A 27,229-nucleotide genomic window follows, 5' to 3' on the forward strand; every position below is an offset into this window, starting at 1 on the left:
GAGCGGAGCATTCAGCAGAGCTAACAGCATTTAGTTTGTTTTTGTACCTGTCAGCTGCGGTCCTGACCACCTCTCCCTGCTGGGACAAGAGGAGGATAAGGAGCAGCTGGTCGAAGAAGTGAAGAAAGACTCTTTTCTTATCGACACACACACACACGCACATACACACACACATACACACTGAAACACACACACTTGCGATTGGAAGAAGCCATGGCATCCCTACAGAGCTCTGTCATGTGACCATCTCTATCTCTCTCATCTCTGTCTTGCTCTGTCGGTTCATTTCCTCTCTTCCACCCTTCAATTAAAGTAGTTCCCTCCAGCCCAGTGAAGAAGGAAATATGTTTAGCTTTAATGTTATAGATTTCATCTCAAACTGCTTATGTGCACTTCACCTTGGTTTTATGTGTTTGAAGGAGCAAGTAGTTGTGTGAAAGTGTCAGCGTGAAATGTGTTGCTGCCTTACATTGCACAGACATAATACCCAGCAAGCACTGGCGCAAAGATAAAAAGTAATTGTGTAGGTATGTGAGTGTGTAGTCTATGGTATGTACACGCATGTTTGTGTGTATGTGTTGGCTTCTTATGTCTGCGGGGTGGGGTGGGGGTGGGGTTCTCACAGCAGTTGTTTCTCAGGACCCAGAGGCCGACTGGTTTTCATTGTTACTGTTTAATCAGGAGCTGATTTACACCTGGAACACCAGGTGAATGCTATTATGTACCTAGAAAGAAAAGCAGCAGTGCTATAGGGGTCCCGAGAAGCCAACCTTTGTGTTCTTGGGTCTACACTGGTTCTGCTGAGTGCATGTAGGCCAGTTTCAATCCTCAGAAGATCAAAGCGGGCCAGGCTGAAGCATCCATGTGTTTATGAAATGTAGCATTAAGCTTATTGGCTCTAAATAGGCTATGAGATGTTCTTTTGCTTGTTAATGAAGTGTGTAATCTTTGAACAAGCTAATGAGCTGTACTGATTTCATTAGAGCTAGGAATCCAACCATAGCGCTAACAGTTACCATAAGACATTTTCACGAAAGTTACATTCCTGAAAACCTTACATGGGTACCCGAGAAGAACCCAGCCCGTTGGTGCAATACCTTAAAAGGGTAGAATGGTAATAAGGTTTGTTGACAAGTAGAGTAGAATGTGAAATTGAAAAGTGTGTCAAATGGAAGAGTGAACAGAATCTTTCAGCCCATCAGAAGCTTCCAAAGAGTAACATTTTCTGTCTAGTGATTCTTTCACTATTTCCAAGGTAAATGCTCTCACTGTCACTCCCTCTTTCACTGAGTTTTCTCAAGTTCACTTTTGTAATGTCTTTTATTATGCTTACATTGTGTATAAATAAATATGCTCAGTTTGAGACTGTGAACCTACTCCACTCAACCCTCACTCACATGATTTAAAAATTCAAAGCGTTTTATTGTCATGTATACAGTAAAGAAACAGGTTTCCATGTACAATAAAAATCTTACTTTGATGTCTACACTGAACGCCAAAAGAATTTAAGACGTATAAAAACAGAAATAGAATAATTTACCTAGGAAATTAAAATGAACTAAACAAAACGAAATATAACTAACTATTACAAAGAAAAAACAATTTTTACGTAAATGTGCAATGTATGAGTAATGGTGCAAACTGTCACTGATAAATGGTATGTTACATGTAAAACTGCCAGAGAAAAATAATATGTTAAATCATTTATCTCTGACAGTTTGCACAATTACAAGACTAGGAAAAAGCATCATTTAAAGGGTAAAAAACTTAAACGAGATTGACAACAGTATAAAAGTATCATCGTGTGTGTCTGTCTTCAAAAAAGCTTAAGACAGCAGTTATTACTAAAATATGTTAAAGCTTAAAGACTCTAAGTGGCTGCAGACTTCAAATTGGTCTTAAAATCCATGTAAAATGTACTGATATTTCCATTCACTGTTATTTCCATTTATCATATGAGTCTACTATAACTGACCTATTTAACTAATGGACTGATGAAACAAATGTCTCTGGACCACTTACTAATTTAACATCAGGTTTTAGGCTTACTTTAGGACAGGCCTTACCCTTCAGTTTAGGATTTTTGCTTAGCCATACATGTGTTGTGGGTTGAAATTGCTACTACTATTCTCCAAACTATCTGTGGTTGTAATTGTATATTTTAATGTCATTCACTTGATATCGTGGTCTCCGCCCTCTTCCAAGATTAAATAGCTTTTCAGGATGTTCACAATTCACCAATCCACTTTATATCTCACATTACTGTTTTGGTATTTTAGTCCCTCTTTGTTATTGCCGGTGTGTGTTTAAGATGACAGAAGCATTATATGGACAATCTTATGTTCTTCATAGTGGGATTACAGACCATATATGAGTAGACTTACAGTGGACAAACATGCTAAAAACACACACATTCTTTACTCCTGTTGTACGTAATACTTCGCTGGGTCTTGAACATCACTGAGCAGACATCACTTTTTGTCTGTTATTACTTCTTTTACATCTTTTACATTGTTCCATGTAGGATGAAATTAGTGTCAATATGAGAAAGGTGTGTCATAATGCAAAAGAAAAAAATAATAATCCCCCTTGAATGTATTAAATGTAAGTTATGGAAATTTAAGGGGTAGAAAGATTAGATATTTATGTTAGAATGTAGGATTTAAAAGCAAGAAGTCAAAGGAAAAAGTAAAATAAATTCACATCCTTGTAGCATAATTGCCATATAGTCATATTTTTGGCCAAATTTTAATTTCTGCATATGTTCATTTTCCTAACACTGCTGCTTCATTTTATGCAGATATAACAATTTGGCCCAAAAATATGACTTAGGTAATTATGCTATGAGGCTAATGATATGTAAAGTACATACCTTTAAGCTCTACTTACAGTAAGCACAGTGACTAAGTACTTGTACTTAGTTACTTCCCACTTCTGGCATTGGACCTCTATGCACCATGAGTAACACATAAACAACTCTACCTTCGAGGCCAAACCACGCTCTAGTTAAAAATAAAGTCAAAGCTTCCCAGAGTGTCTGAACAAAAGCACAAATAATATGTCTCTACCTCTGTCTCTAGATCTGTCATCTCTGAAGAGTAGAAGATTCACAAAACACACAGATGACGCACACATGGCATCTCCCTCACTTCATAAAATTTTCCTGTGCTATGCAAGTGGGGAAGGACAGCATGAATCAGAAGACACAGAGCTAGACGACTGCATCAGTTTAATAGCAGCAGATGGAAAGGACAGAGCAGGAGGGTAGACAGCGATAGCAAGTAAAGACAGACAGACTGGCAGGCAAGACAGGCAGACAAGTAGAGACTGAATTAGTGTTAAAGACAGACTGAAGTGGAAGCAGAGACAGAAAGACGTGTGGGGAAAATAGCTGAGAAAAGCAGATATGCATTAATAGAGGAAGAGCCATAGAGACATAGTGACATGCAAGCTAGGCAGGCTCTCTCGCTCAGTCATCACTTCAACACCACAACACCACAAGCGACTGCGAAACACATGGGTTCGCTCTGCCTGCACAATGGGCTATTATAGGCCTCTACGGCATAACATACACACAAAAATCAGCTTTCAGCAAACAGACACAAAGTGGCTCAGACTTCAAAACAAACAATACTACATGTGTATTTTTGACAGTAACTACTCATTTTGGCGATAAATATCTCTGCGGATCATATGACTCGTCCTGTAAACATACACACACAGACACACGTGTATGTGTGTATGTCTCTGAAGTGGTGTCTAGGCCGCGGCAGCGTCAGGAAATTCCATGGGATGTTTTCAATAAGGCAAAGCAGCGGCAGCCAGAGAGCTGGCAAATGAAAACCTGCTGAAGCACACCCCAGAGCTCCAACAGCACACTGCCTACCCAGGCTGCACAAGCCCACTATTCAAGCACAAACGATAACTCTATGTTTGCTGGTGTGTAAAAATGACAATGTATGGTTTTGTTTTTGTGCGTGTGATTAAGAGACTGTAACAGAGACTGCGTAGTTTGCTGAGCGAGTGAGGGGGGAAAGTGTTCCTCCAGGCTTATGTCTGTTTACAATAGCAACAGAACAAGTGTCCAATTTGTGGCAATGTGTCTGTGAGCATGCTTTCCCTTTACTGCTATCATCTGGTGTTGTTATGTCATTCTGTCCAGAGGAAACTGTGATGCATTTACTTGGATTCATGGTGAATGCTATTTCATGCTACAGCGAGTGCCTGTGATTGATTGCCTATGATACAGTGAGCCTGTATGATTGGTCCCATTACATAACCATGAATAGCGGTGACCATAGTGGTGTTAAAGAATTGGACAAGAACAACCCAGTTGCCAGAATAAAATGTGCATTTCTTCAAACCACAGACACATGTAATGTCAACATTTTTGGAACAAAGATTCATTTTAGACCCCACATTTCTAGATATGTGTATATCAGTAGTATAGTGTTTTATGTGCTCATGGGAGTTTTGACTGTGTCGCTCATAAAGTGCGTTCACATTTAACTTAATTTTAACTGTAGTAAATCGCTGTCAGCACATGCATGTGGCAAAAACTACAAAACAGAAAGAAAACACTTCAGCAACCCAAACTTATATTTAAAATAACTTAAGTTTATAACGTAACTTGTCACACTACTTTATGATCAACTCTGCCTTTGATTTTTTAATTTTCTACAGACACTGCTGACCGTTGGTCGTCCACAAACAATGGTTTGTCTGAGTGTTTGCAGCAGAATGTAGTTGAATGGCATTATAGTGAGTAAAGAGTTTGTAAAACAAGAGTCCTGTGGATAGAACTTTAAGCCTTTCAAAGATGTGTCACAGCTCAACACATGCCAAGGTTCATGGGAGAGTTGTCACTAAGTTCATAAAAACATTTCTTGGTACACAATTGCAAAAAGTCTCTCACTGGAAAGACTGAAATTTCTGAAAACTCTGAATGTGCATGACTGTAAAGCTCTCAGGCATTGAAGCCGTCATGCTACTGTGATGAATATCGACACATGGGCTCAAGAGGACTTTGGAAAACTCTTGTCATTTAACACAGTCCACTGCTGCATCCAGAAATGCAACCTGAAACTGTATTATGCATGGAGGAAGCCCTATATCAGTTCAGTGCAGAAAAGCTGTCTAGTTCTCTGAACCCAGAACTTCTTTCATCCTTTCTTCCATCCTGAATGTTATAAGCAGCGTCTGTGATGGTCTGGAGCTGCATCAGTGTCTACATGACTGACCTCCATATGTCTGAAGGGACCACTGGTGTGAAGGCAAAGACTGAACAGAGACAGATTCGATTCAATTCGATTCGATTCAATTCGACTTTATTGATCCCACATCAGGGAATTTTAAGACAGCAACAGAATAAAGTGCAAGAAAAAAATGTGCATGCATAAAGATAATGCAAAAAACAATGTAAGATACTACTACTAGTCTGAGTCTGAGTTCTTTTAAGTCTAGGTTAAAGACTCACCTGTTCACTGCTGCCTTTGACTAAAAGGCTTTTGACTTTTTAAATGTTATATTCTCTTTGAAACTCTGCACTACAACTCTTACTTTAATATGTGTGTGTTTTTATTTTTATTTTATTTTATTCTATTTTATTTTATTTTATTATTTTTATTTATTTATTTATTTGATTTTATGTGTTGTTTTCTTACTTGCTGTTTTTAATCAGCTTTTATATGTTTCTTTTATAATGTTTTAAATGTGTTTCTTTTTGTTTCTTTTATTTCAATGTCCTGTGTGAAGCACCTTGAATTGCCTTGTTGCTGAAATGTGCTATATAAATAAACTTGCCTTGCCTTGCCTTACTATTACTATTAATAGTACTACTACTACTAATAGTAATAAAATATGCTGCCATCAAGTCAACGTCTGCTCCCTGAAGTCTGTTGTTAATTTATCAGGATGATGCCAGGACTCATTCTATACCACTTCCAACAGTGTGGCAGTCTGTCCATGATTGAAAATATGTGCACATCATGAAGAAGACAATCAGACACTGGCTACCATGGGCAGCTGAACTGCTAAAGACTGGCAAACACAAAGAGCAGATAAAAATCCAAATCCAAAGTGTAACAAGTAGCATCCTCAGTTCCCCACAATTAAAAATGGTAATAAAAATGTAAGAGATGTAACACAGCAGTAAACATGCCTCTGTTCCAACTGTCACAGAGTGTGTTGAATCATTTATATTGATAAAATACAATTAAGTTAGGTGAGTGAAAATACCAAAATTCTTTTCTTTGCACTTCTGTCAGTTAAATAAATGAACTACAACATCACAGCTGTTATTTTTCTTATATTTTAGAAAGTATGCCAACTTTTGTTGAAACAGAATTCGGTAATATTTTTTATCAAATATTACTCAAAATAATAAACTAAATGAAGCTAAAAGATTCTTTGAGCCACAGAGGTGAACAATCATTTTTGTGACTAGACGTGACAGTCATCTGATACAATGATAAAAATGCATTGTAGGTTCCTGTAATGGAAACTTGCTGCATTAGAGCAGAATGATTCAAAATCTACTTTGGGAAATTGACTTAAATAAACACTGAGCCTCAAGTTGATTTAGCTCTAGTTATGGATGAACAATACTATGAAATCTTGGCACAGCGGTCTCCATTGAGAGAGTAATTTTGCTCAGTCAGTCTCCTTTATACTGCCTGGGGTAATTCAATTATGCCTGCTGGAGCTCTTTTACCACTGTAATTTGTATTAATAACCTGCTGGTGAAAGTGCAGAAAATAAAGAATGTCTGTTACTACCTGTGTGTGCATGCAGTTGTGTGTAGGATGGAAGAGGAGGCCAGCAAGAAAAGAGAAGAAACTGCCTTGACAAAGTCCAAAAGCATCCATTTTACACATAAAAGTACTTGTTGTAGAGGTAGGTGTAGGTGTACAGAGAAGAGAGGAAAAAGGGGGAGGCTGGGAAGTTAGGCGCTGAGCTGAGCAGAGATGGATTTCCTGCCTGAACCACTTTATATACACGTCGTATAGTTTAATTACCCTGTGAAAAAAAAACTACTGGATTGGACTGTGACATTGGTAACTCTAGAGGGCCTTGACCTGAACGCAGCCCCGGCTCTTTCCCGACAGTCCTGTTTTCTTTCTTTGCCCTGGACATGGTTCAGGCTGGAGGAAAGGGGTCCAAAGCAAAGGCAGCTAAAAGGGCTATTAATATTTATCTGTTGTACGGCAAAAAAGGGAAAAGCACAAAACACAAGAATTTGACAAAGACATCAAGAGGATAACAGTAACAGAGAGATCACAGGACTGTTTGCCAAGATTTAAGAAGCATAACAGACGTGGTAAGAGCCCACTGTCTACAGTTAAACATGTCATATTAATGGGATTTTTGAGATTTGACCATAAAGATTGGATTTTATGCGATCACATTATTGTACTCCCACATTTGGCTTGAAAACATCTCTGATATATCTCCCTGGGTTACATTTATTTTAAAATGTGTCTGGATAATCTTAAACCTCACACCTCTTAACCTCTTTATTTCTTTTCATTATTCAGAATCCGCGTTTTCGTTACAGTCGAACTATGTGCAGAACTGTCTTCACAAAGCCGACCACTTCCAGAGCTAGTTTAGAGGAGTGGCACAAGTACAGTCAGATTTCTGGGAGTCCAAGCCATCACTTACATATGTGCTGGCATCAATGGATGATAAAACTTCATGGCTGGTTACAACCATTGGGAAACTGGGACCAGAGGTGACACTTACAGGACCGTAAAGACATGAGTCAGTGACCTACAGACAAATATTACAGCTGAGAGAAAGGAAGTCCTGTGATTAACACAAGGGTATGGACTCATAACATCTTATTTACCAATCGAAGATGGAGTATTCAGCATCACTGCATGTCATTTATCCAACAGTTTTCATACACAGAATGCCTACAACAACTTGCTGCCAAATTTGTAAAGTGGAACTTGTATTTAAAGGACACCAGAGCTGGTTTTACTAACTGTTACCATGAAGAGTAGACACATCTGTGCTTGTAAACAGAGAGACGGGATTATTTGGAAAGGCTTAGTAATAATAAACCTGCACTCAGATCTGTGATGGTTTAATTAGAAATTCTAACTGTAGTCAGAAACATTTTCACATATATTCTTGTACACACACACACACACACACACACACACACACACACACACACACACACACACTTATACACACGTATGTACTGTAGATAGATAGATAGATAGATAGATAGATAGATAGATAGATAGATAGATAGATAGATAGATAGATAGATAGATAGATAGATAGATAGATAGATAGATAGATAGATAGATAGATAGATAGATAGATAGATAGATAGATAGATAGATGATTGGCTCTGATTGTGGTCACTAGCTAATGGCAGCTCAGCAGAACTGCACCCAGAATCACCTAGATTTTAGATTTTATCATAGAGATGTTACCATCAGATTTATTTATTATTAAATATTCATTACTTTGGCTTAGGTGTTCATTTCAATGCTCATCTAATTATTATTATTATTATTATTATTATTATTATTATTATTATTATTATTATTTATTTATTTATTTATTTATTTATTTATTTATTTATTCATTTTGAAGAAATTTTCAGGAAATGTTGATACTGGCACAAGGAACAAATGATTTAATTTTGGTGGTGATCTGCCTTGGCGGAGGTCTGTGCCCTCCGAGTGCTTTTCTAGTTCAACAATAATTTCATATCAATAATTGTAATGGAAATGACCCATACCAACATGGTAAACAATGACAAGCACATACCAACAAAAGTAACAAAGAGCCATGGATGTAATGGCCCAGCAGTTAACATGAATATGAATATGTGAACATCAAAGTTTTTTTTAAATCAGATTAAATTGATCAATTCATCTACTATCAGTTTTTCCCTGCTCCAAACTATTGTTATTATATGAGCCTTTAAAATGTCAGTATTGAACGGAAGAGAGCACTAACATTCAGGATTTATTGCATCAAAAATATTATGGAGTCAATAATTAGTACAGAACTTTTCCAATTGCGTAGACTTAAAGTCGTTACTGCGTACACACTGAAAATATACTTTAAGGAGAGCAGGAGACATACTGAGTTCTGTAGTTAACATTTTGGAATGAATAATACTACAGTATTCAGAGATATGATATTAGATGTAACATATTTGTCAGTTACTCCCATGGTTTCTCAATAATACTATGACTGACAGACTAAATTAACACGCAGCATGAATTTATGCTTTTATGTACAGAAATCTATCCCTCACCGATGGTCAGGAATCTCTTCTACCTATACAAAGATGTCTGTGTTTATCAAATGTTCCTGTGCATGCAACAGTGGATGTTTAGTATGTGCACAAGTGCAGTACAGTATAGCAGTATAGTAGTTCATAGCATAAATCCAAACTCAAGCATACGAGTGCAGTCGTGGGTATGTACTCAGTGGACTAACTGTAATGGTTCTTATCACTTCACACTAGCTGTCACTTCTCAAACACACACTGCTGCAGCCTGTAGGTGACCCGACACACATGTTCACCTTCTTAGACACAGCTGCCTTTCTGAAGGGCTAACAGGAGCAACACATTTTATATAAAAACTCAGCTCTTCTAATAAACCTCAACCTTTACCTCGACCTCACCTTGAACTCAGGTTGAAATTTTCCAGATCTATTTGAAGTAATATCAATACAATATGTAGACCCAAATTTGACAAGACACTCCAGGTCATGAGTGCTGCCAGTTTTATGTGTAATGCACATCATCTTTTTGCAGCTGATACAAAGTCCCAAAGAATTGCTGGTAGTCTGCTTAATGTGAGCTGACAAACTCTGAATCTGAGCCATATACGCAGTCGCAGTCACGTATTTATCCACGGAGAATTTCTTGGCCGAGTCCCATCGTCTTCCTCAACACTGCCCTTCGACTCATTCAAAGTAAAACAACACTCTCCTACTTTAGTAAATTATTTCATCCATATGCTCAGAATCAAAGTACATCAAGCCTTAAAGTATACACAGTCTTTACTCAAGCAGAAGTATAGATACTTATGTACAAAATAATCTGGTACAAGTAGAATTAGTGATTCAACTTCAATACTCAAGAAAAATTCCAAAGGCATCTGCTCTGATACGTCTGTTATGATCTGCTCACACTAACTGTAAGTCACATCGTCCATTTTGATATTAGTTTATTTCTTTAAATAGAAAGCCCTTATTCCACCATGGGCAAGTCTGCCTCTTTTATCTGTTTTGTTTATGTCACTTACATCACAGCTTCCATCTTGTATGATACACAACAACAATCTATACACCAAGGAGTCATCTTTTTAATGTATAATTTTCCCATCCACAGAAGGTGAAATCAGTCTTGATGTTACGATGGTACACAATGATGTAAAATGAAAAAAATAGTTTGAAAACCCTCTCAAATTAAGTATAACTATAGTAACAAGCCTGTTAAAGAAAATATAAAAAACAGACTTTTGTGTTAAACCATACGCTACAAAGTAATCATGACTTGCCCATTGGTTTCTGCATTGCCATTGTGATGCCCGCAGCCAGATTGGGCCAGTTCTCCCTGTTTGGAACCAGAAGTGACCATATTTGGGCAAAGGGGGTGGAGCTGTGGAACTGCGAGGAGTCATAGGTGAGCAAATACTTGCTTGCTGATTCTGTAAAATTGTAAACTTTGTCAAGGAATGCCTGACAAAGTAATTTGACCAGTTTATTTAATGTGACGTATTAACCATAACTACAGTGGAGCTGTTGGTCAGGAAAAAAATTATTTTGAAATAAAAAAAAAAAAACTGACTCGGTGAGCAGGCTGTCATACAAACCTGTCAATCAAAGTCAAACACAGCAGACATGAGAGCTTCTATGTGACCTGAGAACGAATTAACATAACAATAATTTACAGATGGGGTGATGGAACACTTATTAATGGCTCCAAATGAAACAGATGAGGACAGAATAGTACTGATTGGTAGGTAGGACAGGGTGGTACTGATTTTTAAACTTATATGTAAAGCACTTCGTGCTACATCCTTAATGTATGAAAAGTGCTATATAAATAAAGATTGATTGATAAAGATTGATTGAGAATGAGTCTTGGAAAAACATTACGAACATAATATTTTTAGAGACAAGTTCAGTTTAGGTCTACGTGAGCAAGGGCTTTTTAGAGCCACCCCCAGAGGCAGTCAGTGGTATTACAACTTTCATTTACTTAAACACTGGCTTTGTTTTGAAGGTCTTGTCCCTTGGTTAAAACATATGAAGTAAAAGTAAAGAGTGATCAGAAACTCAAGTATTACTCAAGTATACTGAAAAACTATTTATGTACTCAAGCAAAGTATTTTTACTCTGTTACTTCCTAGCTCTGTTAAAAAGGAAAAAAAAATACAGATACAACAAATAATCACATATTACACAATTGTTAGCTCCACTTTAATCTTACAAAGAAGCGTTTCCATGTTTTCAGACAAAAACACTTTCTTGAGAGCCTTAGAGAAACAGTGTTAGCTGTATCCTCTCCACACACGTATAGAACCGCATGTGTATAACAAACCAGGAGCCGTGGCTTTCTGAAACTTCCTTACAAGTCTCCACTCAACTCCTCTGTGCTTTGTATTTGCCTAAGGGGTTGGAATGGGTTTGTTGGCTTTTTGAAGTTTTATAAACAGTTTGTAAAAGGAGAAGGATATAATATCAAGCCTCTTGTCTTTCACTGAGCGTACCTCACTTCAATGAAAACATCCGCTATTGATGTATTGTTCGGGGAAAATACAATTTTATTTCTTCATCACAACAGTACTGCATATTCAGACTTACAGAGTTCACTCCTTGTAATGTAATGTATCAGTGTGCACACAGAGGCGTGTGCAGACACACACATAGCAGCTGGATAGTGCAACAGTGGCCTTGTCCAAACAGTATTAAGAGCGGAGGGAGCATAGAAATGCTCAGAGGAAGGAACCAGGCATTCAGCATTAATCATACACTGTGGCACCCTAACACACACACAGATGCACACACACACACACACACACGCACACACACACACACACACACACACACACACACACACACCCCAGAGGCAGTACCACCCATTTTCAGATGCACAAACACAGACACACAGTTGTACAGTAAACAGGCACATGTCACCCACACACCACCTGCTTTTGTAGGCAATCACACTTATATGCATGTGTGTATGTCACTACACGTGCATCTGTACACACACTTCCCTCAGGACACACTACACCATTCAGGGAACATTAGCAGCATTAGTCAGGAATGCTAATTGAAACAAACAGCTCATGGTTTCTTCATTTCTGAGGTAGGAGCTGGGTGTAATTGAGACTTCTGTGCATGAATGTGTGTATATGTGTGTATATGTGTGTATGTGCGTGTAGACACAGTCTTTACATGCCAGATATCTGGGAACCATTGCACACCATTATTGGGCTGCTTTTTCTCAAGTTTTGCTTTGAAACACGAAAGAGAGCAAATTATTCACCATAAACACACATTAGCGCTGACAGAATTGCTGTTTGGGACCAAAGCAAACATGATCTCTCTTTAACTCCACAACTACATGCAAACACACACAACTAATTTCAGTATGTAAATGGAAATATTTCATTTCAAACAAAATGCGAATTCAGGCAGAGCAAGGACTGGCCGCTGTACTTGCATTGTTTGTTCTGCGGTTTAGGACAGAATTCTTAAACAGCTGGTCAGTTATTGATCCTAGTATCTACTGAAGTTACTGAGCTGGGGTTCCCAAAATTTCAGCTCAAGACCCAAAAGAGAAACACCTTGAAATGCCTTAGCATCTACAATTTTCAAAATGCTACTTCCTGTCATCAGCAACTTTGGTATATTTGGTTCTCCAATTCAAGAATTTGTATGTTAACTTGGGTTTTAATAGATATGAAATACACATTTTTTAAAATCATATTTTATTTTTCTTTCCTTTCTTTTCTTGAGTGGATGGACATTGAATTTCCCCCTGGAGACTAATCATGTCAATCTGCATCTGTATTTTCTTTCTTCAAAAAGAACAATCAGCTGACATCAGCTAACAAGCTAACAGCAGCTAACTTAAGTTAGCCAGTGAGCTAACCTTTATTTGCCTTTTCAGTCAGGCTGAGACAGAGAATACTATTGATAATAACAGAAATTAAAATTAGATCAAAATAGATCTTATTTTAAAATAGTAATGACTGGTCGTAGTATTTTTGCATGTGTACAGAAAAAAAAATCTTTCCTATTAAGTAAGAAGTAGCTATTATTAGCTACCCAGCAACACCTTACTCACCTAATGCTAATGCTAGTATATGCAAATACAAGCATTATTATCAGAATGTCACTATGCTAATTGGTGACCAAACAAAAAAACACCCACAGTTTGAGGCAGTTTGAGAGTAAGACAACAAACCCCTCCTTATTGAAAACTGTATCTGCTGCTCCCTTACCTGCACCAAAAGCAAAAAAGAACGTTTGGTTGGGATTTCTTTGCAGCAGAGCAGACACACGGCGAGCCATTCGCTCATTGCGTTTGTAGATGAGCTCCTGACGAAAGTAGCTGTCAATCTGTAGGGCGGTCAGACGATCATGAGCTGGCAACGAGCTGTTGATGAAGTGAGGCAACTGGGAGAAAGAGATAGACATTTATTAGAACTACTGATAGCAGACTGACAACAATCATTAAAATTAAGGAAAGTGCATAAAGGAAAACTGGAAAAATTGAATATGATGTTGGTGACAATGTGGGTGTGAGAGGTGTGGTGTTTGTGAGATGACAGCGACAGGACTTCTTTCAACTGAGGATACAGTTTAGTGTTAGAATGCTCTGGCTGCACATGTTAACTGTGTCCGCTGGTGTTTGTGTGTAAAAAAAAAAAAAGAAAAAGAAAGACGGAAAGGAAAGGCTATGATTTATTACAGTGAGAGCCACAGTGGTACAGACAGACTACAGTCTGTGCTCCACTCATGACTGCGAACTCAACAGACTGTTAATCTCTGAGGATGAGCAGGGTCTGCAGTGGGGGAGCGGATGTACGACATGGGGGTCTGAGAAATATGTATTCGCACTGTGTCTATTGGTTCCTCTCGGGTCATTTCATCTGCCATTTTCTCTTCGTGTATGCAATATATCTCTATTTCAAAGAACACTCCCCTAATGTATCCCATTTCCACATCCCTGCTGCTGCTGCTCTGTGATGTGAGTGTCTGTGAGCACACATAGCAGGGTTTCTACAAACATTTCACTTTACTGGAAAAATATGGTAATTTCATATTTCAGCGTAAAAAAAAAAAAAACTACATTAATTATATTGAACATGGTCCTAGGATGATGAAAGAATGACAACAACCTAAAATCAGCTAGGCTATTGTGAAACATCTGTAACTCTCAACATCTGTATCCTGTTTAAAAAAAAGGCCACAGAAAAGCCAGTTCTGCATGACATCAAATTTAGCCTAAAGATTACCAGGTAACATTTTACTTTCTCTCTTTTTCACTTCAGAAAATGTCCTCTGCTGCTGACTAAAAGGTCCAATGTGTCTTCGCAGCACACTGAAGCTACGTCATTCTGTCCTCATCCAGAAAGCTTCTTTTTGAGTGTTGTCTCAGTTGATATTTATACAGGGGAATAGAATATACGTTAGCTTCATTCTTAGTGTGCATTAGGATGTTCTTAATTTTTTGACATAATTTCCAGTTCATAGAAAGTTCCTGATCTAAAAATATAGCAATGTGAATGTGACTCACATATATACAGTCACTGTTTAAAGTAGGTTTTTGGTAGACACAACAATGGAACAGCCGCAAATGGAGCATAAATGTGTGTATGAGTGAGTGTCAGTATGAGGTGCCTGAATATGGAATACATGAGGCAATTTATTGAAGCACATGTGAACAAGGTGCTGCTCTCCAGGCAGCATCCATGCAAAATCTGTATCTGACACATTTTCTCTCACTCTTCTCATATTCTGTTTTGCATTAATAGAGGATTCATTCCTTTCATTTTTGAAGCGTATTACTCCCAGTTTTTTAGGGAAGCTCTGAAAATATTGTCTACAGCATCTATGAAAACAACCCTATTTTTTTTTTTTTTTTTCCTTTTTCTTTTTGCTTCGGATTCTTTTTATGACTTTAAGCTTTTGTCCTGTAAATGAACTCGATGAGTAGCTTTGACTAACTTTCAGGTCAGGCATAATAAATTCCATAACAAATACTGGCCAAAAATTCAATTGGGCTAAATGGTATCCATAAAGTACATTACGCTACATTCTAAAGGAGAAGACTGGAAGAAGTCATGCAGATCTGGACGTATATGAGCACATAAAGAAGTTAAAGCAAGATGGAGCAAAACAGAAAGAGATTGCTTCATTCATTACTGTGAGGATGGAATGAGTGTTTCATGACAAAAGAAAAAAGGTGTTCGGTCAGAGAGAGGTCAAGGTGGGAGTATGGAAGGAAATGCAGATAAGTTATCGCAGAGGAGGCTATTGGCTGCTCTTTGTCCGAGCCTGAGCAGGAAATGCAGAGTGACAGTAAAATCGTTCCTCCCTTCCTCACTACTGGACCCATGCATTTACTTGTCTGTCCTGCCAACAACCTGCCTTGATCTGTCCTTAACTTTCTTTTTTGCCCCTTTTCATTTTCTTCTTTGAAGTGTGTTCTTTCCTTTTGTATAACTAAGATCCACTGTATGGAAAAATGTTTTCAGGCTTTAAAACCACTATATTGATCTTTCTTTCACTTTTTCTCTCCTGATGGATGTAGAACCAGCTGAGTGTTGAAATGCTGTCCACCACCATTCTGCACTGTGGTGCTCTGGGGCCCATCATCATCCTCTTTCTAATATGATGAAGATTAAGCTCTGAGAGCACCAGGAGTGTTGGAGGCCTCGGGATCAGGCCCTATCTATCAAAAAACACCTGCTCTTTTACAGCCCTCCAAGTTCACTTTCACACACACATGTTCTATGTCCACACACAATCCTGCTATAGATCACCAGCTACTGGAGCAGGCACCAGAGTCAGCCATCTGATTGCTCTAGCATGTGCTGGGGGATGTTAATACATGTTATTATGACATGAGGAGTAGGGGCGACCAGGATGATTTAAAGCACTCATGCAGGAGATGACTACAGGTGAAAATGTGGCTAACAAGCTTTTCATGGCCCCCAGAGAGCAAAAGATGGATAGATACAGACAATGAGAGAAACGCAGTGTAAGAGCATGTCATTGTGTTTGGAGAAGGCTGAACCACAGAATCATGGCAAGCTTGCTGTATGTCTCTTATGTATAAAACTTCTGTCTTTTTCTTTAGTGTAAATGATATGAAATCACAGCAGTTGGGCGGTGAGTTTAGTATATTACTACTGAGGATCAGTTTGAATGTGTGAAAGAGGGGATGAAGTGAAAAGCAACTGCTTGTGCTCCATATATAATTGTCTTGTGACAGCCAGCAGAGGTGAGAGCGAAGAAAGATGACGAAGTCATAACTAAAGGAGAAGAGGCTATGTTAGGAGACACAAAGTTAGAAGAGGTCAGATGGTATATTTATGGCTGAGTCTAGGGCTATTAAAGTGTCAGACTATCAAGTGACTTGAGGTTGAGGAGGATTAAGATGGTGATGTGCTGTGTGGTGGAATTGATGTGCAAGTCTAAATGTTGGAGGTGACGAAAGAGTAATGGCAGAGAAGAGGGTGTGAGGAGGGTGCCAGTTTTAAAGCAGAGGCCTGACAGATTCAGGTTTCTGGATAGCAATTCATATGGTTTTGGATTTGGTTTTTGGATTTGCAAATCATTTTTATTTTGTGTGAATAAATAACTGTCTCACCCACTCTGTTTTTAAGTAAAATCATTTCACTACATTTATGTCTACATTTGGTTAGATCTATAAAGTGACAAAAACAAATGGGACAATAGAATGTGATACCAAAGGTGGGGAGATATTGTAATTTTTGCCGAAAATATTTTTGATTATGTAAATAAAAGTTAAACAGAGATATTTTCTTTAAACTTAGCCATAAAAAAGTTTTTTTTTTGACAGGGAAAGACTTGAGACATTGGTAAAAGAATAGTTCTTTTGTACAAAGTCAGACAGTCCCAGGGTGTCATCGTCAGCTAGACTTTGCTGCACTCAGACTCACTTTAATCCTTCTGCCAAGGATGTAATGTAATCACCCACATCTCTTTGTTGGTTTGTTTGTTGCTTAATCTGTCAGCAGACTAAGGCAAAAACTACTGCACTGGTTTGCATAAAAGTTAGTGGAAAGTACAGCCTTTAAAAAAGGTTGGAGCAGATCCGTAAAAAAACACATCTTGATTTCAAGATTTTGAGCTGTTTAATTAAAGAAGTATGGGGTCTAACAGGAGGTCTGTGTTTTACCCCATGTAAGGATTTCAAATGAAGTTTCTGGATAGTCGGCATCCAATGTTCAGAGTGGTTGTTCTCAATAAGGGCACTGAGTGCATTTGTATTTCATGGGATCTCTTCACTCCACAAACCAAACTCACTTGTGAGGTGTCATGGTTAAAGATGATAGAGTTCAGGTCTCCACAGTTGTAATGGGTAATGAGGTCCTCAGTGGTGTAGGAGCCCTGCAGACTGCCCGCTCGAACGCCTTCGTGCTGCAGGAGCGTCTGGTTCAAAGCAAACAGCACCTGCAGGAAGAGAGGGACAGAACAGGAAGGCTGCTGTTAGTGTCTGCATCCACAAACTCAGGTTTCTTTGCTTGGTGCTCAAGAGGAATTTACGATGAAGGGAGAAAGTTGTCCAAGTGTTGCCAATGTTCCTCTTTAAAATATATATTGTGACATTAATGTACAATGAAGGCATTATGTTGAGTGTTGGTGACATGCAAGTTATTTTGTAGCATTGACATTTGATTCAGGATACTTCAAACACTTTCCATACAGGCTGACTACAGGTAAAAGCAGACCACAAAAGGCATGGCAAGGATCCACGTAGGGAAAGTGAGAACAGAGGCAGAAATGGAGAGCTGAAGAAAGAGAAAGAGAGAGAGAGACCCTTGAAAAAATAACCCTCGTCTCTCTTTCACCAAGGCCGGAGTGCCATAAATTTACAGCACCCATTAAAATCAAAAGTAAACCCTCTTTAGAGAGAATTTATAGTGTGCAGCCGCCAGCCAGCCCAACAACTCCACAGCTGTCCTAGACACGAGGGGTTAACCTCTCTGCTCCCGCCCTCCACAATCCCACGCCACTTCTGACTGGACTATAGGTGTGTCTGAAGGCGCATTTTTCTTCCTGCCAGGGTGGAACAGCAGTAGATTTCACACAGATCTACTCTGCAACCTAGTAATGGAGCATCTTCATATACAGTACATGCGTTTGACCTGATTAGACCAAGTGACTCAACTCATCATATCTTCAGAGCGCACCACACCAATCCATTTCTATGAGCCTAATTACCTTTAAATAACGTCAAAGAAACCTGACTAGTGCTTTGGAAAAATTCTGCAGGGAGAACGTCAGCATCCAGGCCTGGATGATTTGTGGAGCAGCTTAAGGCCGATACAGCTGCACAACTGATTGAACCCAATGTCAAGTCTTGATCGTAATTCATGCAATTAAGTTGTGTTTTCGCAATCATAAATGCCCATATCGTGCATATTGAATGTTTAAACTCCAGGTAACCTTTACGCCGGGATAATCACAACCAAGTTCTATAAGCTCGACCTCGTGACTCTCTCCCTCTTATTCTCTGAGGTCATACTGTTTGCTAACCAGTCTTGTGAGCTTTTTTTCACTAGTGCTTTATCTCATAATGCAAGCAGACAACTGATGAGCTAATGGCATATGTAATGCTCTCATTATCCTCCTCTCACACCATCTACTTTTCTCTTCCGCTGTTGTCTCCGCATTTCTTTGCTCTTAAAGAGTCTCCATCCTCTTCTGTTTAGTGTGCCAAGTTTAACTTTAAAATATGTAATATTGAAACTGGCCTGAATCAGATAAAACTGATTTGCACATACGGAATCACAAAAGGTTAACTAGCAAAACTTCCATTAACATTAATGCATTAATTAACTGTCATTTTAACTTTCAGCTTCTTTTTATTCTATTCTGTATGTTTTGTATTATATGTGTCTTTGTTGCATATTTTAAATAGTACATGACAGTGTAGTTAAGAGGTTCTCTGAATATTTCTTATTGTTGTTATTAAACATTAGTATTGTACTTTATTATTGTAACTTCTCAACAATAATTTTAATTTTTTGTTTCTTTTTCCCTGTCATTGTATTTCAATGTCCTGTGTGAAGCACCTATAATGGCCTTGTTGCTGAAATGTGCTATACAAATAAACTTGCCTTGCCTTTAGGTTGTGGCTGTGAAATCTCTCCAGAGACAACACATGAAAAATGGACTTTTGCAAACTCTGGCATTTGTACAGTAGCATTTATTAATGAGCACTATTCTTGTCAAATAAACCAATGAAATAATGTAGTTATTTTGAAATTAATGAAAAAGACAACTTAATTTGAAGTGAGTAAACTGGTATAATATTGATAATGAAATTGATTCTGTTGGGATTCTGTTGGGTTTCTGTAGAATTGACTTAGAGTCTGGTTTTGACCAACTCTATATATAAAATGTCAAGAGATAACTTTCTTGTGATCTGGCGCTATATAAATAAAATTTGATTGATTGAGTGATTTAATTGGTTTTCCCCTGTAAGTCGCTTTGGAAAAAAGCGTCTGCCAAATGCGTAAACATAAACATAAACATAATGGATCGGACTTACATAGCATTTTTCTAGTCAATTAAAGCACTTCTCACTGAATTACCACCATCACACACTGGTGGTGGTAAACTGGATGTACTGTACAACAATTCAAAGCAGTGGAATTTGAAACCACACACCCAACCAAACCGCTACATTAAACTAGGTTTAAACTAGGTGTCGCACTTCAACTCAAGAGACTTCCCTAATTGACAATATGAATAACAATGTCTCCAGTCCATTAGGGGGCAGTAATGCATATCTAACCTGTTTTAACAACTTCTAATAACTACAAATTAATTAGAAAAAGAAGCAGCACTGAAGTCGTGGCAGCGGTGGAGAAAGGTCTGGCTTTGAGAGGTTAAAGCAGTACCTTGATTGGTTTTGTCATCACTTTTTGTACAGTTTACATGTTGCTTCGTCTACATTTGTAGCTTAACTCTTCTCATTTTCACGATGTTGGAGCAGTTTTCACTTTTTTTGAGACTAAATTTACCATGTCTCCTCTCGTCATCACCCACAAACACACAGATTTACAACTAAACAGATGCAAACTGCAGAATGTGCATCTCCCCCGTCCTGCTAATGAAATGTTATCTTCATGTTTCCAGCACTGACTAATCAGTAAACACACAGCACCAAAAGTATGGTTATAATCGACTAATTTGTGGATGTTGCATTGTGATGTTTTGGCATCAGGCTGCAAATGTTGGAGACTTTTCAGTTTGACTCAACCTGAATAATAACAAGTGTTGGTTCAGTTAGTTGGAATAAATTCTACTAGACCAGCATCAAAGAAAATCATTTAAACTCTACAGCTTCACAGAATCAGCGGGTGTCATTATATCCTTCCAAATACCATTTCATTTCATTGTGAGTGTACCTGTACATCCACATGAGACAAATAAAGATCTTGAGGTTCAAACTAAAAATTGTATACGCCTGTGTTAAGTATGTGGATGTTTTTTCTAAACAGGTATTTTCCTCGTCCGGTAGATGTGTATGTCTCCCAGATGTGGTCATTACTTAATTTACTGCAGGTAATACCATGACTTATACACCTATATGAGCCATATTTAATGTTTCAGGTGTATGTTCATTACACAAACAATAACAGACATGCGTTGGGGTATGATTCCATAGTTTTCTAGACTCTTTCACACAAGTGGACACAAAAGATCTTCACTTTTGGAATGTGACTTTAAAAAATATTTGTTTTAGTACCTAAAGTTAGGTAAGATAGAAAAAATTTAGTTTTTGCAAACTATTTATATTGAATTATATTTTAGTACGAGAAAAAAGATCACTGAGCATAGGACAGTACCGTGTTGTGATGTCATTTTGTCTTGTATTAGGTGCTGGAAGTAAGATAATCAGTGTTAAAGAAGACTTACTGCTTTAGAGCTGAAAATAAAATATATTGGCAAGGATATTTGTGTCGTAGTCATGAAAAGTCTACACAAATCACAGACTGTATATAAGAGGCAGGTAGATCGACATCCATCATTGGCTTGAAGGCTTTAGTGACTATATTATATATAAGTGACTATATTTGAACAAAAGGACGGAGCTGTTGTGGGCATGGATGATAAAATGATAGACTCTTGCTCGCTGACAAGCCTTGTTAGTGTAAGTTATTAACCACAACTACACTCTAGCTGTTGGTCAGGAAATAATGTTTTTTTTATTTTTTATTTTTTTGAAAAAAAAAAAAAAAAAAAAGAAGCTCTGAAAGCCTCACACAGCAGGTGAATGAGTCATTTAACACACCTGTCAATCATGACCTTCTATTGACCTCAAAAATTATGTTAATGGAAAATTAATTTTGAGGTGGACCATCACATCATTTATTAGAGGGTTAAAATAAAACAAATGAGACCATAATGACTACTGAAAAAAAAAAAAAAAAAAAAAAAAAAAAACCTTACTATTGACTATTTTTATGGGGAAGTCCAGTGTACGTCTATGGGGTCAAGGCTTTTGGGGTGACCATCTAGTTGCCAGTAGTCATTGATTTAAAATTTTAAGACATTTTGACATTGACTTCACTGTGGAGCCAAGGTCTTGGGCCCCTTCGGTGAGTCAAAGGGGATGTCTGCATGGATCTTGTATGCTCTATTGTAGAGTCTTGGTACTGGCTCAGTGATTTCCTTTGTAAGGGACAAAATTGGGAGACAATAGGAAACTGTTGACACAATGACTACATGCAGATATATGTGTGAGATCATATGTATGAGATGCGGTCTGATCTCGAACCCTCTTCCCCTGCACAATGAAGAACTGAGCCTGATCTTTTCTAACCTAATTTATTCTATTTTCTTCCAAGTAAATGTTTTTTTGCTATGCTCAGCACCCTTCCTCAGAAGCAAAATCCAGGAATAGGTCATGATTACACACATAACCATTTCAGTCCTGATAAAATATGCTTTCCGCGCTGTCTCCAGCTCATATCTCAGTGGCAGACTTCCCAGATCCAGAGGCACCCCTGCTGACTCAGTAATGACAGTATAGCCCATTTCACTTTCTATTTCCATTTAATGGAAGACGCTTCTATTGCTCACATATTCCCCGCTTAACTCAATGTCATGTTAAGGTGTGACGGCAGGCGCTGTGTGGATAAAATCTGCTTCAGGGCCACAGTAGCTAATTCTGCTTCTGTAGATTCTGATACTTTGCCAGAGAGTTACCGCTGCCCTCGAGCCGTGACCCACACCACTCTCAGCCATGTCTTGAGGAGTTGTCCAAGAGAAACACCGCAGCAGAAGCAGGCCTTGGGCATAGTCACACACCTGCCAGGTTGCTGGTAATATTTCCATCTCCAGAAGTCGCCCAGAAGAGAGAAAACTGCACCAGACATGATGGACAGGAGGGTGAGAGTGTTAGAGTATGCAGAGTGAAAAGAGAGGGGTGTGTGGTTGGTTGTGTTGTTAAGGGAGTTGTTATTTCAATATTGTCCGTCTCCTGGGGAAAGAACATCTCTACAGCTGTAACCATGGCGCCTAAGTTTGTGCTGGGCTGAATGAGAGAGCACGTCAATCACTGTGGGAGAGCAGAGAGGGGGAGTGTGTCAAATGAAAAACACTGTGTGTTTATGTGTAGACCTATATGTGAATGTATGTGTATGTGCACGCGTGCATGTGTTGACGGACAGAGTGGGTGTTCTCATGCTGAAGTGGTCCACTCACTCTGACGGCCTGGCTCCTTTACAGCCATAGGCCTTCTCACAGTAACTAACACTGACTCTCTTCACCACACAGTTTACTCGTCTCTTTTCTCTCTTTTTTTCTAGTCTCGTCTAATACATGCGTGAGAAACTCCCATTGTAATTAAATAAAAAGCTTTATAAGAACAAAGCTGGAAAGTGCAGAGCATGTAGATGGTCTTGGAACCTGTGATCGGAGTGCAGCACTCCAAAAATTCATTAGCAAGCGTTGGAAAGAAAACAGAAAGACAGGATTGAGCAGGAGTAGGAGCAACATAAAAAAAAGAAAGAAACAGAACCTTTTATGTTTCATAAAATGTCATTTATCAGTGTGTGTACACTGCAGCAATTGACCTTGAAGTGCATTAAAGTGTTTGCTAGCAATAGTGTTAGCTTGTTTGAAAGTTTTACGTGTCTGTGGCATGTAATGAGTAGGTGCCGATGACAAGGTGCTGGAACTGAAAAAAGCTCACTCTTGTCGGCTACATCACTTCCCCATTATAACTCCTTAAATCTGACTCAGAGAATGGGAGTGAAGGTTAGAGGGAAAAAGGGCTGCAGGCTGTGAAACAACAGAAGGAAGTATCAAACTGTGGAAGCCAAACACTGAGCAAAGACAGGGTGCTTGCTAAAAATTCCAGACTTTTTCCAGACTATTTCAAAACTGCTATTTTTTCCCCCTAAGATCTTGACTTTATGTACTTTCATACTTGCGTGCCTACTTTTTTGGTTGAGATTGTACCTGATATGTGCAGTAGAAGAGTTAATTTTAATAAATGAATAAATGAATGAATGCATAATTCGCATTAAATTATGTTTTACTGACAAAATTTTTTTTTAAAGTACATGGATATCATACAAATAAGTTTCACTAGAGCACAGCCAGAAGTATAAAAGCATGAATGTATAGATGGATGAATGTCATGTCTTCTCAGGGAGTGCGTGGTGGTTTGCTTCCCACAAGTGTAATGTTTACTTCTTACATTCAGACACATGACGAATGACGACCTCCTCAAGTTGAACACATTTTATGTCATTCCAGTATACTGACCGGTTAGTGAAATCAGATCAAGTTTTTTTTTATATGCTTTTCTCATGTATTTATTATCCTACAAGATTATGTGCCTTTGAGCATACTCTAAAATTTTACTATGAGAGAAACTTTTTTCCATATTTTATTAAGACTTTCACACAAAATTCCAGACTTTTCAAGGTCTGGAAAGCAGTGTTTTAAAATTTCATATTTTTTAACACTTTTGAGACCAGCACAAGCACCCTGAACGAAGGGAAAATATAGTCAGAAGACTTCAGGATGACAGGAAGTAGTGAAAGCATGACACCAAGAACTCAATATTAACAACAGTAGTTAGCACATGCAAACAACAAACAATCCTGCCCATCCTGTCTGTTTTAATCATTAAATTCATTACTGACTTATTCCTCTGTCCTCATTCCTAACAGTGAAAAGAACTGATGGGTAATATAATGAGTCAAACAGAAAGCAGAGAGAACCAAAAATGTAAAAGAAGAGTTGGACAAAATAAGGGCTTGTTTTCCAGGAAAGGAGCATGTGTTGTACAGATGGAGGTGATTCTTCTCCATTTGTTCAGTGGAGAGTTTGGGTTAGTGTACACAGTGTATGTTAAAGGCCTGGCATAGCACAGGTACTGGGTACGAGTCAGGTGTATGAAAGCCTGGCAGCTCCTGCCAGTATCAGGCAGGAGATCTGACATGGTGGGCTCTGAAATTTATCTTTTAACCCATATTTCCTGGAGGTTATTCTTTCAGTTCATACATCTATCCATAGTCCAGGCTTCTGTTTTAAATGTTGTGTCCTCTTATGACTTAAGTAAATCATATACTTTTTTATTTTCATATTAGGTGGCTTTATATAAACAGATTTAATGCACATTTTTCACTGTAAAGTGTTTATGGAAAAACCTAAATGAAAAATGAAAAATAGGACCAATGGCCCTGTAGCTTAATAGCCAAATTCAAAACTTTGGGAAATGTATCTAGATGCCATTTATTATCACCCATTATGTGTATTTATTATATTACAGAAATAGCCCATGTTTTGGTCATATTCCAATCAGATCTAGATCTGTAAAAAATTCAAATTCCAACTTGATATCATTGATACTTATTGATTTATTGGATCAATCCACTTCCTATCTCTTATAATGGGAAAATTTTTCAAAGTCGCACCAAATCCAGAATCGGATCCTGATTGAAATAATATCTATACCTTGTGTTGACATCATCATAAAGAAGCTGTATACCAAGTTTGAAGTCAATCAGAACTGTAGTTTTTGAGAAGAAGACGATTGAAATTCTTTCCCCATAAGAGCCCATGTTAAATTTTGCGTAAGTTCCTGGATCCAGAAGAAGATCCTGATCAGCATGTGGCCATTATGTTTTGGTCATCTCCCCATCAGGGCTGGGCTGTAGAAATTTACCATTGATATCATGAATATTTACTGAGTTATTGCATCAATCCACTTCCTATCACTTATAATGGGGAAATTTTTCAAAGTCGCACCAAATCCAGAATCAGATCCAGATCCAAATAATTTCACTAATTTTTGTTGACATCATCATAAAGAAGCTGTATACCAAGTTTGAAGTCAATCGGAATTGTAGTTTCGGAGAAGAAGACGATTGAAACTTTTGTAACGAATGACAACGACACCAGACGCCACATGACGACAATAGCTTACGGCCTGTCGGCCGGTAAGCTAATAAGCTAATAAAAAAGACATCACAACCCTTTTCGGTGGAAACTAAAAGCAGAATACACTGCTTTTTCTACTCTGTTTATTAAAGCCACATGTATCGTAGCCTACAACACCACCCACTGGTAACATATGCAACCTAAATTATTTGCGCCAAACTATTATATGGAAATTTTCATAATTTCAAATTTTTGACTTTTTAAAGTTTATTTCAAATTTTCTCGACATTCTGTGGAAATTCAGGTATTGACTGACTTCGTGAAGTTAGATGTATTTTCTAATAGTAGCTACTTTTGTCGGTCTATTGGCAGATATTTTTCATCGTATATGTCGGAGCGGCCATTGCTGAGGAGGTAGAGTAGGTCGTCTAATAACCGAAGGGTTGGCGATTCCAATCCTGCTCTGTCCTAGTCAGTCTGTTGTGTCCTTGGGCGAGACACTTCACCCACCTTGCCTCTAGTGTCACTCACACTGGTATATGAATGCGTATGAATGGTTAGTGGTGGTTGGAGGGACCATTGGGTGGACCAGAGTGTGAATGTGAGAGTGAAGGAATAATGGATCAAAAATGTAAAGCACTCTGAGTGCCTTGAAAAGTACTATAGAAATCTAATCCATTATTATTATTATTATTATTATTATTATTATTATTATTATTATTATTATTATTATTATGTCCTTGCAGTGTGATGTGCCTTCACAGAGCTAAATTTTGCAGATTTTACACAATAATATGATTAATTTTAATATATGGCAGACGTATCCCTCTATCAAAAGTGATGTTACTATATACATTTAGATGCTCTTCATATGTACCATTTGTTTGGCTTAGTTCACTGGATTTTTAAAGGCTGATCAATTAATCACCTGATATCAGTAACCTGTGAAAACACTGTTAGAAATGTACATCCTTTTTTAACTTTACTAGATGCCTTTTGAACTGAACAGTCCAAGTAATAAATACCTAAGTGAAAACCTCAATCAATAAATACATCTGGATCACTGAACATAAAACTCCAGATAAATCTGCAACTGAGTATCAAACTCAAGCTCAAGCAAAATTTCTCAAGCACAAAAATCTGGGCCATAGAGATGGGATTCCCATCAAAGTCAGAGATTCCAATTGCGAAGCAAAATATTATCCACTAAACACAATCTTATCCATGTTCTAGTGATATGATACAGTTTTTAAATGTTGTATTCAAATTGAATAATTGGTCAGTCTGTAATTTGTACAATACATAAATATAATGTTTAATATATGTTTGCATATCTGATCATAGAAATGTGCTGATCTGTCTTGGCGGAGGTCTGCGCTCTCCGAGTGCTTTTCTAGTTTACAATATGTTTCATGTATGGAAGCTCATGTTTCATTTGTATATTGGGAAAATGTATGTAGACATGGTAAAAAAAAAAAAAAAACATCAAAGAAAAACTTATAAACTGAGCACAAACTACATACTTGACATCATTATTGGTATAGTTCGATGCAGGGAAAAGTGAAGA

The 27,229-nt window shown here is 38.0% G+C and overlaps 1 protein-coding gene across 1 annotated transcript in view; it reads right to left on the reverse strand.

The window, feature by feature from the left end:
* Nucleotides 1-27,229, reverse strand: part of trabd2b (TraB domain containing 2B) — a 93,419-nt gene that overhangs the window by 16,304 nt on the left and 49,886 nt on the right. Inside the window, exons 3-4 of the mRNA XM_030132838.1 lie at nucleotides 17,557-17,703; nucleotides 13,500-13,674 (exon numbers count right to left, since the gene is read on the reverse strand). Of these exons, the coding sequence (XP_029988698.1) occupies nucleotides 13,500-13,674; nucleotides 17,557-17,703 (322 nt within the window). The remainder of the gene's footprint in view (nucleotides 1-13,499; nucleotides 13,675-17,556; nucleotides 17,704-27,229) is intronic.

The sequence above is a fragment of the Sphaeramia orbicularis genome, chromosome 4, assembly GCF_902148855.1.
Source record: "Sphaeramia orbicularis chromosome 4, fSphaOr1.1, whole genome shotgun sequence".
Classification (NCBI taxonomy): Eukaryota; Metazoa; Chordata; class Actinopteri; order Kurtiformes; family Apogonidae; genus Sphaeramia; species Sphaeramia orbicularis.